Genomic DNA, 16,274 nt, shown 5'->3' on the forward strand with positions numbered 1-16,274 from the left:
GCTGCTATATTTCCTGTGCTGTATGGGAGCTGTTCCCTATTGTTTGTCATGTGCAAGAATGTAAAGATGCTAAAAGCAACTTGAACGTATGTGATGACATGAGAGTGCAAGGCAGTAGAGAAAACAAGACCCCATACCTATTCTAATAGCCTGCATCTTGCATATATTCCTTGAATAGCTTTAAGTATAAGTTCAAAAATGTGTGTTTTGATGTCTTTACCTAGCCAAAGTGTGCCCTCACATCAGCACAGAAAAGATTCCCCTTGTTACCCGGCTGGAGAAAATTTAGTTTCGCCAGGGAAGAAGATGGGGATTCAGGGTAGATTGGTCAGAATGAGAGAGGAAATGTTTGGCTAATGGAAGACAGGAGATGGACCCAGGTGCCAGATGAGCACGAAGAAGAAAGCAGCGTTGAACCATCCAAGAACAAGACAAAATGAGCAGGAAAGAGGAAGGACTGAGAAACAGAGACAGGAAAAGAAGGGGGAGGAGCAAGTTCAGAGATTAAATTATGGGGGGGCTCAGAAGGGAGATTTGGAGGTTTCACTGGAGATGAGATGCTGGTGGGCCAATGTGTCACGGCTGTGGAATGCTTAGCAGGAGCTTCTAAACAAAGCAATGGAAGAAAGTGTAAGGAGAGGAGGGAGGACAAGCTGCTGCAGCACAAACTGCTGTGACATGGGCAGGAGTGTTCTGAAGATGGGCAGCAAAGGAAAGGCAGGCTCTAATGAAGGTTTAAGACATCCTAACACCTTTGGAAAAAAAGCTTACAGATGACCCACTCGAGCCTTTTCATATAGAGAAAACAAAACATGCCCAAGTTTTGAAGGACTATCAGGAAGAGAGAGTACACCATATACTAAGCAGACAACAATCCTTAAAAAACATATCCAGTGGAACGCAAAAGACATCAACAAGAAAATGATCATTCTCTACCATTCACTTGATTGCAGACCACGTTGATCCTTGCCCTGGGCTTTGCATTCATTGAGAAGGATCAATAAGCAGACTTATAAGCAACTCTGAGTTTTCTCTCCCACTTCAGTCTCTGCCAGGGCTCTCTGGAGAGCCTCCCCCCTCTCCCTTATCGTCAGCTCAGAGCTGGAGTTGGCATAGCACACCTGCTGCAATGACTCGCTGCTCACAGCCCTGTGCCTCCAATATAAAATTTCAAGCACCTGATATTAGTATGACGCAGGTGAGCTCTGCAGTATCTGTACACAGACCTGGGTTTTGCAGAGCCTTCAGTTGCTGCGGGGTATCTCAGGGCCAAGCAGTGCTGCTAGTTGAGGCCTCAAGCAAGGGGAGGTGGAATCGTGGCACTTCATAGCCAGCTCTGAAGCAGTAAGGCCTCTTCTCTCCAGCAAATGGCTGAGCCAAGAAGCAGTATGACCACAGTCAAAGCAGCATGAGAAACAGAGAAAGAAAAAGAGAATTTCTTTCCCCCTAAAAGAGGAAAAAAAGTGTGTGAGAGCACTATAGTGTCTGGGTGATTGCAAGGCAAGACACGGTGACAGCATGATGGCATAATTTCCAGATGACATATCAAGCAAAAATGCTTTGGAAAGCTCTGTTAGCCAGATCAGCTTTGTAGATGTGTGACTAACAGCAATGGGCCATAATAATTATTTTTTAAATGTCACTTTAAGCGCAGTTTTCTCCTGATTATCACTAGAGCACATTTCTGGCACAAAGTGCCTTTGTACAGTATATCTTCATAGTATGTGAAGTTAGCACTCAGCTCTAGGCAAGGATGGGAAAAAACAGTATATCATTTTGCCCTTGCAAGGGAGAATCTAACAATTTGGCCATCTGCTGCATTCCACAGCAGTGACAGCTCATGCTTGTGTTTGGTGCTAGAGCTGGGGCTGGCGATGCAAGAGCAGCCCTTCCTCCCCACCCTCCTCCAGACTCAGCAGTTATACCCATCCCCATTGTGCCATTGCTCCTCTTGTGCCCTTTTCACCACCAATTTCCCTTCTCACCTGCAGGTGGGTGAACTGTCCTGCTGCCTCGCTGCATCTCCCTGCAGCTGGTCTCTGCTTCTCTTGGTTTGCCCAGCTTTGCTCTGCCATTGCCACTGCTCAAGGTGGGGATGCTGTAGCTGTAGGTCGCTGGTTGCACAATGTTCATTCTGATGTCATGGCAAATGGCCAGTGAGAAGAGAGCTGCTCTGCCTGCTCTGTCCTCATGCAGCTTGAGTCTTCAAACCTGTTTCAAAGAAGAATGAGAAAGCAATTATTTGGCTGCACTGATTTCAGCCTCCCTGCACTCATCATGAGGGGACCTCGTAAAATGACATCTCTGCAAGTAACTGCACCCAGGCTCAGAGATATCCACTCTACTTTGAAATGCAGTGTTCAGCTATGGTGGCAAGGAGCTTGCCACAGCTGGGCTGAAGCTTTAATGTTCCTGCTTGAGCAGGAGTTGGACCAGATTGACCCAGAGTTCCCTGCTGCCATCAGCCATGCCGTGACTGCTGCAGCTTCTCTCAGAGCCAGAACAGAGTAAATCCATGTCCCTGCAGCACTCCTTAGCCTTGGGCACATCCAGCTCCTGCTGCAAGCTCCCTGTACAGTACAAGCAGATAGCATGCCCACCAGGCTGCTATGGTGCTGCAGGCCCTCCCTTGCCTTTCCCACCTGCATCTAAGCACACTGATGTGCATCAGCCACCCTCCTGTTCCTCCCACCCTCCACGTCTCCCCAAAAGACAGCTCCTACCTGCTGCTGGGGGCAGTGTGCCTGACTCACGAGGACTTGCTTTCTTATAAAAAAGAGGGATGTTTCTGAAGGTCACCATTTTTACAGCCTTAACATTCATAATCCTGTGATCCTGCAATAGTTATGTTCAGCATCTGAGTTACTACAGTGCACAAATTATATTTGTGGCATCCTCAGAGGCCGAGTGCCAAGCTGGGAGCAGATAAACACATTGCACACGGCTTACGAGGCACAGAGGCGCAGAGCAGCCCCATGCTCTCCAACACAGCGATTTGCCTTCTTGTGGCACAAGAAACATATCAGCATGTGCTCATCGGGAACCAAAGATCCAAGCACAGGAAGGCAGACTTAGGGCTTAGCTTCACAACCAATTTTCCTCTGGTAGCTCTGTAGAAAGCTAAATATTCATGCACACTAAATAGCGTGCGAGGGTTTGCTCTCCTAGCGCTAATCTCTGCTGAATTGCTGAGCACAGTGGGATGCATTCACCTGTGGGGTTTAGCGCAAGGGTCTCAGCATCCTGCATGCAGGCTGCCTTTGGCTCTCTATCCTAGGCAGGGATCTGGAGCCTGGGAGGCGGTCGGGTCGATGGAGGCGATGCTCAGTGCTCGTCATGGGGAAGAGGACGCGCGTGCTGCCAGGCAACGGCTCTGCAGCACCCGTGCCAATGGCTGCAAACACCTCTGCAGAGGCAGGTCTGCAGCACGAGCATCCAACCCGGGCTGCTCGCTGCTGGGGGCCTGTGGGCACATCCCTGCCAGGCAGGGAGATTGAGCTGTGCCCCTCGTGCCTGCAGGGAGCAGGGCAGAGAGGACGGGCCCCTCTTGGGGTCTGGGCAGGGCTCTGGGGTCCCAGTGCTGGTGTCAGCTGATGCTGCTCAGTGGCAGCTGAGAAATAAAGCCCTTGCCCCACTGTTTATATTAGGGTGGGGAGGGACGGTAATTCAGGCACATGGGCTCCAGAGGGATGTCTGATGTTCTGGCCTTCATCTGGGTGTTTAATTGCCATCCCCAGGCTCTGCTGCAATCTGCCATACACAGCTTGGTAAAGGAGGATAGAACAGATTTTAATCACAACAGATATGCATATTTACATGCATTCACATATACCTATGCATGAAAAATTCATTCAATGGGATTAGGTACAATTACCTTAGGGTGTGCAAAACAGCATTGCCATCCACAGCAAGCGTACCCTTTGCTTACTCTTTTCAATGAACTACTTTGATTTCTCCAGTCCCTCACTCCATGAATATTCTTCCAAAAGCAGTGCAGTCTGCCTACTCAGAGTTTCCAGAAGTTTGCCTGCAGTAATAGTTAGGTCTCTACTACTTGATATTGCCCAAGGAAATGCTTATAAAGATTCTTATTCAGCTTTTATTTTACAGCTTAGGTGCAGATACCTACAATGCCACGGAATAAATCTCAGTCCATCCTGCTTTGTCCTTCCTGGGCAGGGTTTGGCCATAAGTACAGAAGGAGAGACATAAGTCATTCTGAGACATGCAGATGACATGCACTCTCTACACTCAGCACTGCTCAGACCCTAGAAATACCAATGTGAGGTGAGAGCAGGTGAAGAGAAGGGCGAGGCCAGATAATTTATTGCAGCTCCCCCTGCGGGAGTTACAGATAAATCTCAAGGGATAAAATAACGTTTGTGGAAGAAGTTTGCAGCTGGGGGGATAGGAATTGCGTCTCCTCCTGGTCTCAGGAGCAATTCCACTGTGAGGACAGAGCTCTGCAGCAGCAGCACAGCACCATTCTGGAACAGTGTTTGTCCCTGAAGCCCCCTCCCTTTCCCACTGAATTCCATCACTTGGGCTGTGGCAGGCGGGCAGCAGGGCTGCAGGCAAGCACCCCACCCATCAGCTGGCTTTTTGGAGTGCTGATGCCCCTATTTAAGGGGAAGCCTATCAGAATGAACACCACAAAGGACTACTGCTAGGAGGTTTGGAGCAAGGGCTTGGACACCTGCCTCAGTGTCCCATCGGTCCAGACGGAAGCCAGGGCTGAGCCCCAGGGCTCTAAGTCAGCTGGGTCCCGCTGTGGCAACAGGGAGGGCTGCCAGCTGCTGGCCAGCCTGGGCACCGCTGTCCCAGCACAGTGAGAGCACCTGAGTGTGACAGCCAGCACGCTGCTCTCCTATGCGTAATTTGCTGCAATCGTGTTATAAATCAAGATGAGACTGCTAAAATTACGTATGACCTCATTTGATAGATTATCTAATAAGGAATTTGCTAATGCAGTTTATCACTTAAAAAGCCATATGACTGTTAAGGATGAGTACTTTGCTGCAGCACATTTAAACCTAATTGTCAGAGGAGAAAAGCAAGCAGATTTCAGAGGTGAGTTAGAAGAGCATCCTTATGAGGATGATGTCTTCACTAAATCAGTGGTGCAATGCAGCAAGCAGGGTGGAAAGGAGTCTCCTCTGGATAAAGGTACAGAAGGCTGCTAGATGAGGCTGGCTGTGGGAGCATTCTGCATGCAGCACTGATCGGGAGAGCCTTCCTGCCTGTAAATACCCGTACCCCAACGGCATGCTTGTTTTTATTGTTTGACCTAATGCTATCTTTTGTCATTGTAACATTTCAGTTCTGCTTCCCTGTCTTGCAAGTAGATCGAAAATCTCTGGTAGATCGAAAGGAGCTCTGTGCCCAGACCTCCAGCTCTAACTAGCTATTCTGGTTATTGTGCTTGTCAGAATGAAAAGAGTAATTGTTTTGCTGCTATATGTTACCATCCAATATTTTTGTTCTTCCAGTCCTGTGACTCATTTAAAAATAGTGAACATCGCTTCCACATACACAAACAGAACTATAAAGCAGCTCAAGCCAATGAAACAAAGCTCGTTTCGCAGGTTTGTTAACCAAGTGTTCTGTTCCAATCCTTGATTTATGATTAATATAGATGCCTTTTTATTTCTTGACGATTTTATAAAGCTCACTGTGGGGTCTGAATGCCTTCATACATCCCCTGGATGGATGATACTGTTCAAAGCCTCCAAGATAAACATTAAACCTGCTCACAACTCCCTCCGTGTGTGGGGAGGGGGAGGTGTTAGAAAAGTGACGATTTTGAGCTCCATTTTAGGCTTGGGCAGAATGAGGTGGAGTCGTGAAAGAGCTCACAAAAGGCCACGCAGAAAATCAATACCAGAGCCAGGGCTAAAGATGTTGACTTCCCTTATCCCCACTTCGTCCCCTAGCTCCCAAGAGCAAAACCAGCAAATGTCCCCTTCCTATCCCCTGAGCACACCCTGTTTCATCTGCAACCCTCTGAAGGTGGAGCTTGTTCTTTCTCACAGGAAATCATGTTTTATGGCAGAAATTGCTTTACAGGTAATAGGTTGTGATCATTGGCAGAATAAGGGAGCAGGTAAATTTTGCAGTGTGCAACTGAGTCAAAATGGTAGGTGAACCCTATGTTGACTTAAGTGAACAACTGCTGATTTGGGATTGTACAAGAGCTGCTGGTGTCACAAGAACAGCAAAACTACCCACAAAGCAATGCAAATGCCAGGGACAGTGACCAAGCAAGCTGAAGGAGGATATTTTAGTAGAGTCATACACTGGAAACATGCAGGGAAACCCCCTATGACATTTGCATCGAAGCCCACCTAACCACTGTTATGCCTCACTTAGTAATGCAGTCCCAAGTGAGTAGTTGGGCCTGCTTTTGGGAGAACTGGAGTCTGTGCTTCTGCACGAACATGCCAATGTGTGCGTGCATCTAGCTGGAATGATTTGTCTGCAGAAGAGGAAAACAGAAAGTAATGGAAACATCACTGGCCTCATGGAATAGCCCCGTTCTAATCCAGAGAGGCCACGTGAGGGCTGAGCACAGTTCATCACTGTGCCGCATCTGTGCTTGGGGTTTCCCCCCAACACTAGCTGGTACAAACTGAGTCAGTGGATTTTACATTGAAAACACATCTCTACAGCAAGCTGGGCTCATTTACCCTACACTGTCAAATAAGGCTAATGATAATCCTCAGTCACAGTGAACATAGACAAAAATTTCACCATAAAGCCCACACTAGTCATTCCATGAGCCACATGAACTCTTAGCACCGCCAAGATAAGATCTAGATAAGATATGATGATGAGCCTCATTCAAGACCAAGGGAAAACCAAGAAAACCAGGAAAGGTCACAAGTTGTGGCTTTTAAGTATAATCATAGAATCACAGAATCATTAGAGTTGGAAAAGACCTCTAAGATCATCAACCATTCACCTTGCACCAATACTGCCCACTATACTATGTCCCTTAGTAGAAAATCTTCCCTTTCCTTAAACATCTCCAGGGCCAGTGTCTGCACCACCTCCCTGGACAGCCTGTTGCAAGGCTTGACCACTCTTTTGAGAAGAAATTTTTCCTAATACCCAACTGAAACTCCCCTGGCTCAACTTGAAGCTGTTCCTCCTTGTCCTATCACTCGCTATTACCTGGGAGAAGAGGCCGACACCTACCTCATCACAACCTCCTTTCAGGTAGTTGTAGAGATCAATAAGACCTCCCCTGAGCCTCCTCTACTCCAGACTCAACAATCCCAGGTCTTTCAGCTGCTCCCCATAAGACTCATTTATTTCCCCCCCAATACACAGCCATTCAAAATAGATGTTTTTCATTCCTACCAGGCAGTAAACCCTGCCATGTAACTGCAGGCACTGTGTTTGGCCATATGGTTAGTGATGCACTATGAAGCTATACATGTCATTAAAACTTAGTCAAACTATTTTTAAAACATCACTTATAGGGCAAAAAATATCCTCTAGAAGAAACAGACTGTAAAAGTACACTTTGAGGTTGCTATCTGGCACAACAGTTAAATTCTCCTGCTGTGCAAATCAGGAGGTGGATTGCTTTGAAAACACAAGGTAAACATTCCTAGAAGGACAGAACCAGAAGGTGTGGCAGTGAGTATCTGCTGATCAGCAGCTCAAGACCTCTCAGAGCAGTTGAGGGTGCCCCAACTGTAGCCATACTTGAGGGCCACATTTTGCTCTCCCAAAGGACAGAAGTCCCACCCCATCATGTGTCCTCTGAGATCATCTGGGAGATCTGCAGCTGAGTCACCATTAAATAGCAATGCAGAAATTTCCAAGACTGTGAGCAGCAAAGTTTTACAGACATTCTATTATGTTCAGCTTACGTAATGTGAGTGCTTAGCTGCTCAGATAATACAGTTATAGAGCTTTGTGGAATTAAAAAAAGGAAACGCTTCCCTCAGTTAGTAGTATGGCAGGAATGGAATTGCAGTGCTCCAGAAATATATAAAATCAGTGCCACTTTCTTCCAGGCGTTATCAAATATTTCCAAGAGGGACTTGCTGCAGCAAAGATGACACCTCAGCTCCTATAGTCGTGACATAATTTACACTGAACTTTGGCTTTTCAAAGCATTATCTTGCTTTTGGAAATAGAAGCCTCTGGTGATTCAGAGGTACAAAAGGGCAATGGTCAAGGTTCAAACAGCAGTCTAAAGACATCTGTTTTCTTCCTGCTGAACTGCAAGACTTGTCTTAACTTCTGTGTAAATTCTTACTTCTGCTTGTACATAGCACCAGCATTTTGCAAAAGACAGGCAACTCCTATCTCCATCTTCCCTAAAGATAAACATGAGCCTTGCACAAGCATCTGCAGCAAGAAACTGCAGCTAATATGAGGGAGTAATGGCAGAAATATGTTATACCTAGAAATATTCTTTGCTCACAAATTTTTGAGCTTGTCTATGTTACACAAAATACCAAGGAGTTCGATCTTCCACTGGCTTAAGTCACAGCTTTATCAAAGCAAGTGGAATTATGCTGATTTGTATTAGCTGATCACATATTTAAAAAACATATTTTGGCCTGGGTGGCTGATGGACTCCAGTGGGGCTCTCTAGGGGAAGATAAAGGGAGCAGTAGGAAATGAGCCCTTTAGAAAGTAATACGCTATGCTTTAGTGAGAAGCATGCAGGGTGAGAAATGCACCCTGTATGTGTACAAGACACACTGTATCCCCAGTAAAATAACAATACCTCATGATCCAGATGCAGCACATGTAGACACATAGACAACACAAATTAGTGCTTACTCCAGATGTGTTTCTTCTGCATGGCTTCTGGTGACTTCCTCTGCTTTCTTTTCTGAAGTAGCATCTCTGGTGTCTCAGACTCCAAGTGGGTCATCCAAGGGCTCTTTTTCCAGCACTGCTATACTTGGAGAGATGTGATTTATCTGAAGGGCAGGCTATGCAAACAAACATACAATAAACTTCTGCAGTTCCACATTTTTTCCACTCTGGAGATTCTTCCTCCATCGCCTGACCCTTTGGTGCAAAATGCACCAGCAGCCTCAAAGCTGGTATGTAAACTTAACATGCCAGACAGGGGGAATGCTAAGGGCATCCATAGTCACGCAGTTTCCATGATGGGAAACGACTGTGTTCATGTGAGAGTGGAAAACTTGGTGTACCAGCAGCCAGATCATTTGCTGTGGAATAACTCATTCACTATTGAGCAATGACTGCTTTACATGGCGCAACTTCCCCTGGGCTCTCAGCTGCCATGATCAAAAGCAGGGCTGAAAAGAGCAAGGAATGGTAACAGAAGGACTCACACTCCCTGCTGCCACAAAGCAGGCCTGACTTCCAACCAAACACCTGCTATTAAAAATTGGCTCACGACAACATCAGCATTTCCTCTGTGGAGTCTCATGCCCAAGGGATGAGAGATATGGTGCCAAGCCATCTTGCTTATTGACAAGAAAAATCCGCCAGTTCTCTGCAGTAATAGTAATAAAAAGGTCACTAGCAGCAATGCTGCTATCCCATTACTTTGAAACCGATGCTCAGGACTATTACTTTTTGTCTTTATTTATTACCAAGCTTTATTGCTTGGCAGGCAAAACTCTTGGACCATGATGTGTACCAATCCTTCCAGCATCTAGGTTTTCACAGTGATATTAATACTGAAGAGTACTGGAACAGATCTAAGATAAATATCCCAGTGTCCTCTTTGCTGAGTCCTACACATCAGCCACTGCGTTCAGATGGAGAAACGCTCGGTATTCCAGAACAGGATGGAGAACAGCCAAGGGAGCTTTCTGTATGCAAACGGAACAGAATACAAACCAAAGCTGCTCTTTGGGCCCGCTACCCTACAAGACACACTGTTTGACTTTCCACCCACGGCCTGCAGCCCCTTCTCTCCTGCACTTGCACAGATGCAAGGCACCACCTTGCCTTCCTGTGCTGCAAAGTGGCTGGGTTGGGTTGCTGCAGCATTAACAGGGCCAGGATGAAGATGTGCAGGACAAATAGGAGCAGAGCAGGTGCCACATCCCAAGGAACAGTGCAGCAAACCTCCCTGAGAGGAGCAGCAGGCTCTGTTGTTCAGCGTGTTTCCAGCTGATCGCCATCCCCCCCTGCCGCTCCCAGAGCAAGGTGTTCCCCAGATGCTATGACTTACCCCTCCCAGGCATCAGGCCTGTGCACCCATGTGAGGACAGCTGGGTGTTTAATGCTGAAACAGCCGAAGAATACATTCAAGAATCTTTGATAAAAGCTACAATTTTATGCACCATAGAGCATCCATCAAGGAAATGCGCGGAGCTAGTGCCACAAAATAATTACATGTGCAGAGTCCATTGTAAACACAGCTTTTGTGTGCATCAGCACAGCTGGGGACAGTGTTTAAAAATATAATTATGTAGTGCATTTTATGTAGTCCGTGAGCCATTCAAGTGATAGCATCAGTTCAGCAAAATTACATGCAGCAGTTCTGTGTCTATTGGCCCGAGCAAAGAAACATTTTTCAAGAGCATTATTTTTTTTTCCTGCTATGAAATAGATTTGTCTCTGATGCCTACGGGGAAGTTGTGTATCTCTATTGGCCACTTTCTCTTCTCCTTTCACCAATGAAGGAGAAAGAAATGGGGAGTTATTTTTGGCCCTGCAACAGACTCCAGCATCTAAATCAGTTAGTTCTGAAACCACTTGGGGTGGTGTTGGTTCTCTTTTAATGGCTTTGTAGAGAAAGAATTTGTGATGTTTGACTGCTAGCAAAAGGAAACAAAGCAGCTGTCACTGGATAGAAGGGCAAAACAAGGTTAAGACACTGTGTAATGAAGCAGGGTCTGGCCTTTAACACTGAGTCAGTGTGCAGCAAACGAGGAGCCGTGGCCAGATCAGCACAGAAGAAGCTATTACTCAGCCATACATATGCTACAGCGTAGTGGGTGATTTCCATCAAAATGCACACACGTAGCAGCTTTGCAGCTATACTTATTTCTGACCCTCCCACTGTTTATTTTATCCTTGTAAAGCTTGTAGCGTATTAGCTGCAGAAAACATAGAGGAAGCTTTGCTTTCCTTCTCATATAACTGCAGCTGCAGCTGAGTTGAGATGATGCAACAGTAAAATTCTGAGACAGTGCTTAACCACTGCTGCTAAATGGCAGCAGCAGCATGCATGCTTACCTGAGACAAAAATAGAGCTTTATAGATATTATCGGAAGGCCATTTTAAGGCCCCAAAGCTTTCACTGCTTTGTAGACAGTAGCTTATGTGTGTTGGCCAAATCCCACCTGAAAAAATTACATTTGACCTACCAAAATCTACACCAAAAAAGCAGATGGCTTTTGCACGTAAAAAGACCATTAAAGAAATCTGTACCTAGTTTCATAATATGAGATTCACAGGTGGGAGTAGTGAGATAGCTTCTGCTGCTAGTCAGAAGCTGCTTGGCACAGAAATAGGACTTGATGCTAATTTCTAAATATGGGATCTGAAATCTGCAAAGAGATTTCCTCTTCTCTGTTAGCTGCTGGGCCAGGTGTGGCATGCTGGATTGCACAAAAAGGAGAACATGGACCGAATTTCAGGCATCCGTATTCCTGCTCCATGCTCATTCTGCTCTTCCCTAAGAATACTGCATTTCTTTTTTCTTAGTGGAACAGCATTGATTGGAAGACAGAAGATACAGCCTGCCATGGCAGAGCCTACTGACGTGGGAGCCGTGCATTGAGACCTCATTAGGATGATCAGCAGTGTTCAATAGAACAGCAGAGCAGCTGAAAGTTCAGCATGGACATGTTTCCAAAAGGAAGCAAATGCAACAGAGCTGTTTGAAAAATAGCAGAATTGCCATATATTTGACGCCAGAGCTACTAAATGATTTAGGTCCTTCCTTCCCCACTGACATCTCTGTAAAATACTTTTTGAAGATGGAGCTCTTTGTGCTCTCTGGTGGAGTCTGCATGCATTATCTAGATATAGACTTGCACAGTGCATGCCACCTACGATTCACAAGGAAAGCTGAACAGCCATCATTCCTTTGCTTCCAGTGCACAGACTGCTGACAAAGAGGTACGCTGGTGACCATATTTCAGGTCAGCTTACACAAGGAAAATGCATATTTGTATTCAGGCTTACATATATATGTAACTGTATAAATACGCAGTGTATGGATACAGAGTAGAATTTTTACATGGTATTAGGGAAGACTGGCACTGGGGAGATCAAGGTAGATAAATGGCATCTATAATTAAACTCGAGGAAAAGCAAACTTCTGCATTTTTAAAGTTGCACTCAGAAGCAGAATTTTTTGAGAGAAATTTATCAACTCAAAACAATTGCTTCTTTGCAGCACGGAGGTACGTGGTGCAGTCAGTCAAAATGAAACTGTTATTGCCTCCTACCATGCCGACGAATGGAAGGTATAAACAAGCAGCACTTTTAATTTAACTTGCTAAGCAGAACTGGTCAGTAGCCCACTAAGAAATACTACAGTGCGCGGTATCAGCATTGAATGTGGGAGTTTTGTTGTGGTTGAGTTGGTTTTCTCCCTGTAAGATGGAACATTTTATATTCTCATGGGAATTTGTGATTGTCAGCTCAAATGTGTTTGTTGCTCTGAAACAGGATGCATTTAACACCGTTCCTGTGTACAGTGAGCTGGATTTTCAAAAGCACATTGTTGAACAAATACTTTGATACGGGTATGTGTCTGCAGTTTGCCTTATGTATAAGGCAGTATCTTTGAAAGTCTGGCTCAAGAAGTATCTCTCCAATAGGTGAAGACCAAATTCTTCTTTATCTATCTTATCCAACCCAAGTGAAATGGTATCTCTAAGATGAGGTGACAGATTTACAGTCTTGGACCCTACAATGCTATATTAATTAACGTGTTTCCTTTGAAACGTAGTAGAGTTCTGTCAGCAGATGAGACACGGGGAAGAGGCAGGAATGGACAGGCAATGCAACTTCCTCAGGATCACATAACAGATTGGTAGAGGAATTCACAGCAGAGCTCCTGACTTGTGTGTCACACATTGCTAATTGCACCTCAGATCCAAACTGCTCGCGGTATGCCTTTCTGCACAAATATCACAACACTGCTCTACCACAGGAGCAGCAAAGAATGTGCTCACTGGACATTTGTTAAACAGATATGTTTTAAAGTTCTTAGCACAAAAGTTACTTGAAGGGATATGATCTATCCAAATGCATTCAGCACAGACATTTGGATCAAGTGCTAACAGAAAAATTGATTGAGAAAAACACTTGTCAATAGAACCTATTATGTACAACCAGAAGGAATCTTCAAGAAGAAAAATGTAAATAATTAAGTATTTTCTAGGTGAAGCTTAGCTGTGAATTTTGAGGCAAAAATGTGCAGGTATCATACTGATGTCCCAAAAATAAAGGAACAATGCCACTTCTACCTCTACCAGCAGAAGGATCCCAGCACTGACATTTAGAGCGGGGAAAATAAAAGTTAAAAATAGAGGGAATCTTTCAGACTGTGTCTGCAGATACTCCTGAATAGCCACAATGAGGTTAGTGCTGGATATATTCATTAGTTAGGAGATGTACCTATCTGTATCCACAACTCTCATTCCTTGAAACCAATCCATCATTCTTTAAATATGGTACATATGTGAAACTGTTACCTCTTCCAAAACAGACAACTGCCCTGGCACTGCAGAGTAAGTAATACTGCAGGGTAAACAGTAGGTTTTGGTAACATGTTCAAAAGAACATTGTAAGAAGAACCGTCAACCCTACGACCTTAAATTCCTTCGATGCTCTTCCTTTAATCCCTCATACTAATGTTATTTATCCAGTGTTAATTAAGGACTCAGTTTAAAAGTGGTTTCTAATTTCAGGTGCCTCACTTAAGTCACCCAACTGTTAGAAATACGGCACACCAAACTCCAGCTGAAATAATGGAAGCAGTGGGCAGTGTGTACATAATCCCATCTCATTCCCTGCAGTCACAGTAATAGCATCCCCACTCTTCTAAACAAACACTGCAGCTAAGCCAACATAGCTACTCAAGCTGTATTTCCTTTAAAACTGGGATTTAGGAAAGCATTGGATATATGGGGACCATGCATCCACGATATAATTTTTTAGGTAAGAAGATATCAACATATAGATTTCTTGAAGAAAAAAAAAATGCTACTCAAAATACCATAGCCAAATTGTTAAAAAGAATAGGAAACATGAAACAAACTAAACCTGTAATGACATCTCGGTGCTGTGCAGGTGCAGATACTAGTCGTCTTCACAGTCCAATTTCTCATCTACTTCCATGCTTGTGAAATGGAAAGTTGAGAATGTGATTAACTTGACTGGCAGATAGAACAGGTAGATGGCAGTTTTGACCTGGGAAACTACAGGAGAGATTCAGTGAGTGTGAAGGTGCCATGATGATCCTCAAACACCTCTGCTCATCAGGATGGTTCCTGCTACTTGCTATGCATGACAACAAGAGAACTGGTGCTATGTCCTCTTCTCATCAACAAGGGCAACAACAAAACAAATTATTTAAGGAGAATGTGATGAGCATCATTACCTAAGAGCACTGAATGTTTTTTTTTGCCATGGAAATTGCATAGGTAAATGTGGAAGAAGTTCCATAGAAGTGCCTACCTGCTATAATGTCCCAAGTTTTTATGGCTGTTTGCCAACACCTAGACCCAATTTTGGGTACCCTTTCAAGGCTCATAGAGTTGAGAACTTGGTCTGTTATAGATTCACAGAGTTTAAGACAAGCAAAGACTGTCACATCCTAATCCACATATCACTGCTCTTTTAATTTCATTCAGGAACCATGTATAGAACAAAACAACTATTAAATAAATAGTTGATATAATCTGCCTTTTCAAAAATTGTTCAGTCTTATCTTAAGGAAGAGCATATCAGGAGTTCTTAGGAAGTTTTTCTTTAGCAACGTATAACCTCAAACTGCAAACCAAATTTCTGGTTTGAGTGTGCTTAGCCTCAAGTTCTAAATAGTTGAGTTGTTCTGCACCATTTTGTGTGAGACAAATCCAGTATTACCATGAAATAACTTTATACTAAGTAAACAACTCTTGGTCTTCCTTTTAAAACTAAATAGAGAGATTCCAGGCTACTAATCTGTTCATGACTTTCAGCACAACTGTTAGCAACACCCAGGCAACCAATGTATCAGTCACAAACACTCAACGTTGTGTTTTGGTGTTTGTTTTTTTTTACATGCAGACATAGAAATAGAGAAGGAGGAAAAAGTGTGTGTGCCCTAATCAGCAAGTCAGCAACATCACAAAAGACATCATTCAGGTTTAGACTTCATCTGTCTTACTTTGTTTACCTAAGTTCAAACTTTACCTTGTAGCGCCATAGGAAAAAAAGAAACAAACAAACGAACAAGGGAAACCATTGCATTTCCATATCTGAACAAAGATTTTAGATCCCTTGTGTTGTACATGGGACTGCTTAGCTGCTGCACAGGACAGCGTTCAGACAAATGCTGTGGCTGCAGCAGAGTAAGGAGCACAGCCAGGCCAGAAATGCACCCGGCAGGCTGGCTGGAGGGGTGGCTGGGCAGCAGCATCCCGCTGCCAAGAGTGACCTGGGACTGCTTCCATGCAGCCCTTCTTCTGTGGGTCACCTGTTTTGAGCTGGAACAGAGTGCTGATATTTGGGCTTCGGGCCGTGGCTATTCAAGGACTGAGTTCATGTTTGCTAAGCTGTTAATTACTGTGCAGGACTTAGTGTAATACCAATGACACAGCAGGAACTACAAGAAAGTGAAGAAAGTCTTCACTTTCTCATTCTCCACCAGTACCAAGGGGACTGTAAACCACTTCTTATTTGACATTATTCTCTCTTGAAAAGAGGTAACCATCCTAGGAGCGGCATATAGTTGAAAGAAAGGCAATTTCCAATTACTACACTGGGTAAAAGCCAGAGATCAGATTCAATTACACTGCACTTTGCAATTTACAATCTGTTGGTGCTCATTCCAGCATAGGCTTGTTAAATGCTCTCTTACTGGAGACCTTCAAAATATGCTTACCTGCTGAAAAAGAAGAGGTTCTCAGCCCCCAGCCTCACCATAACTTATGCCATCAAAACCCAGGCCAGACCCCAGCCTCCAGTTAAGCAAGAGCTGCACACGGCTGAGCTCTCCCTCTCTACAGAAACTTCATGGGCTACAGAGCAATATCGGTGGGAGACCAAATTTGAAACGCAAATTCATCAGAATGCACAATTCTATCATTCAGATTCTG

General features: G+C 44.6%; 1 protein-coding gene across 5 annotated transcripts in view; it reads right to left on the reverse strand.

Moving 5' to 3' along the window:
• The window catches only part of LOC149918907 (uncharacterized), a 38,237-nt gene that overhangs the window by 14,496 nt on the left and 7,467 nt on the right, over window positions 1-16,274 (reverse strand). Inside the window, exons 1-3 of one of the 5 annotated variants that reach the window (XR_016464078.1) lie at window positions 8,806-8,936; window positions 1,986-2,211; window positions 1,227-1,446 (exon numbers count right to left, since the gene is read on the reverse strand). Coding sequence is in view for 4 of the 5 variants with exons in the window: in XM_090135180.1 (XP_089991306.1) it covers window positions 1,986-2,133 (148 nt within the window). In the remaining variant the exon portion in view is untranslated. Of the gene's footprint in view, window positions 1-1,226; window positions 1,447-1,985; window positions 2,212-2,723; window positions 3,180-3,212; window positions 3,762-4,129; window positions 5,161-8,805; window positions 8,937-14,235; window positions 14,391-16,274 lie in introns of those variants that run through there. The other 4 variants (XM_090135181.1, XM_090135180.1, XM_090135179.1 and 1 more) reach the window with 4 other exon arrangements.

This window comes from Phasianus colchicus, chromosome 2 (assembly GCF_987193195.1).
Source record: "Phasianus colchicus chromosome 2, bPhaCol1.hap1.1, whole genome shotgun sequence".
Lineage (NCBI taxonomy): Eukaryota > Metazoa > Chordata > Aves > Galliformes > Phasianidae > Phasianus > Phasianus colchicus.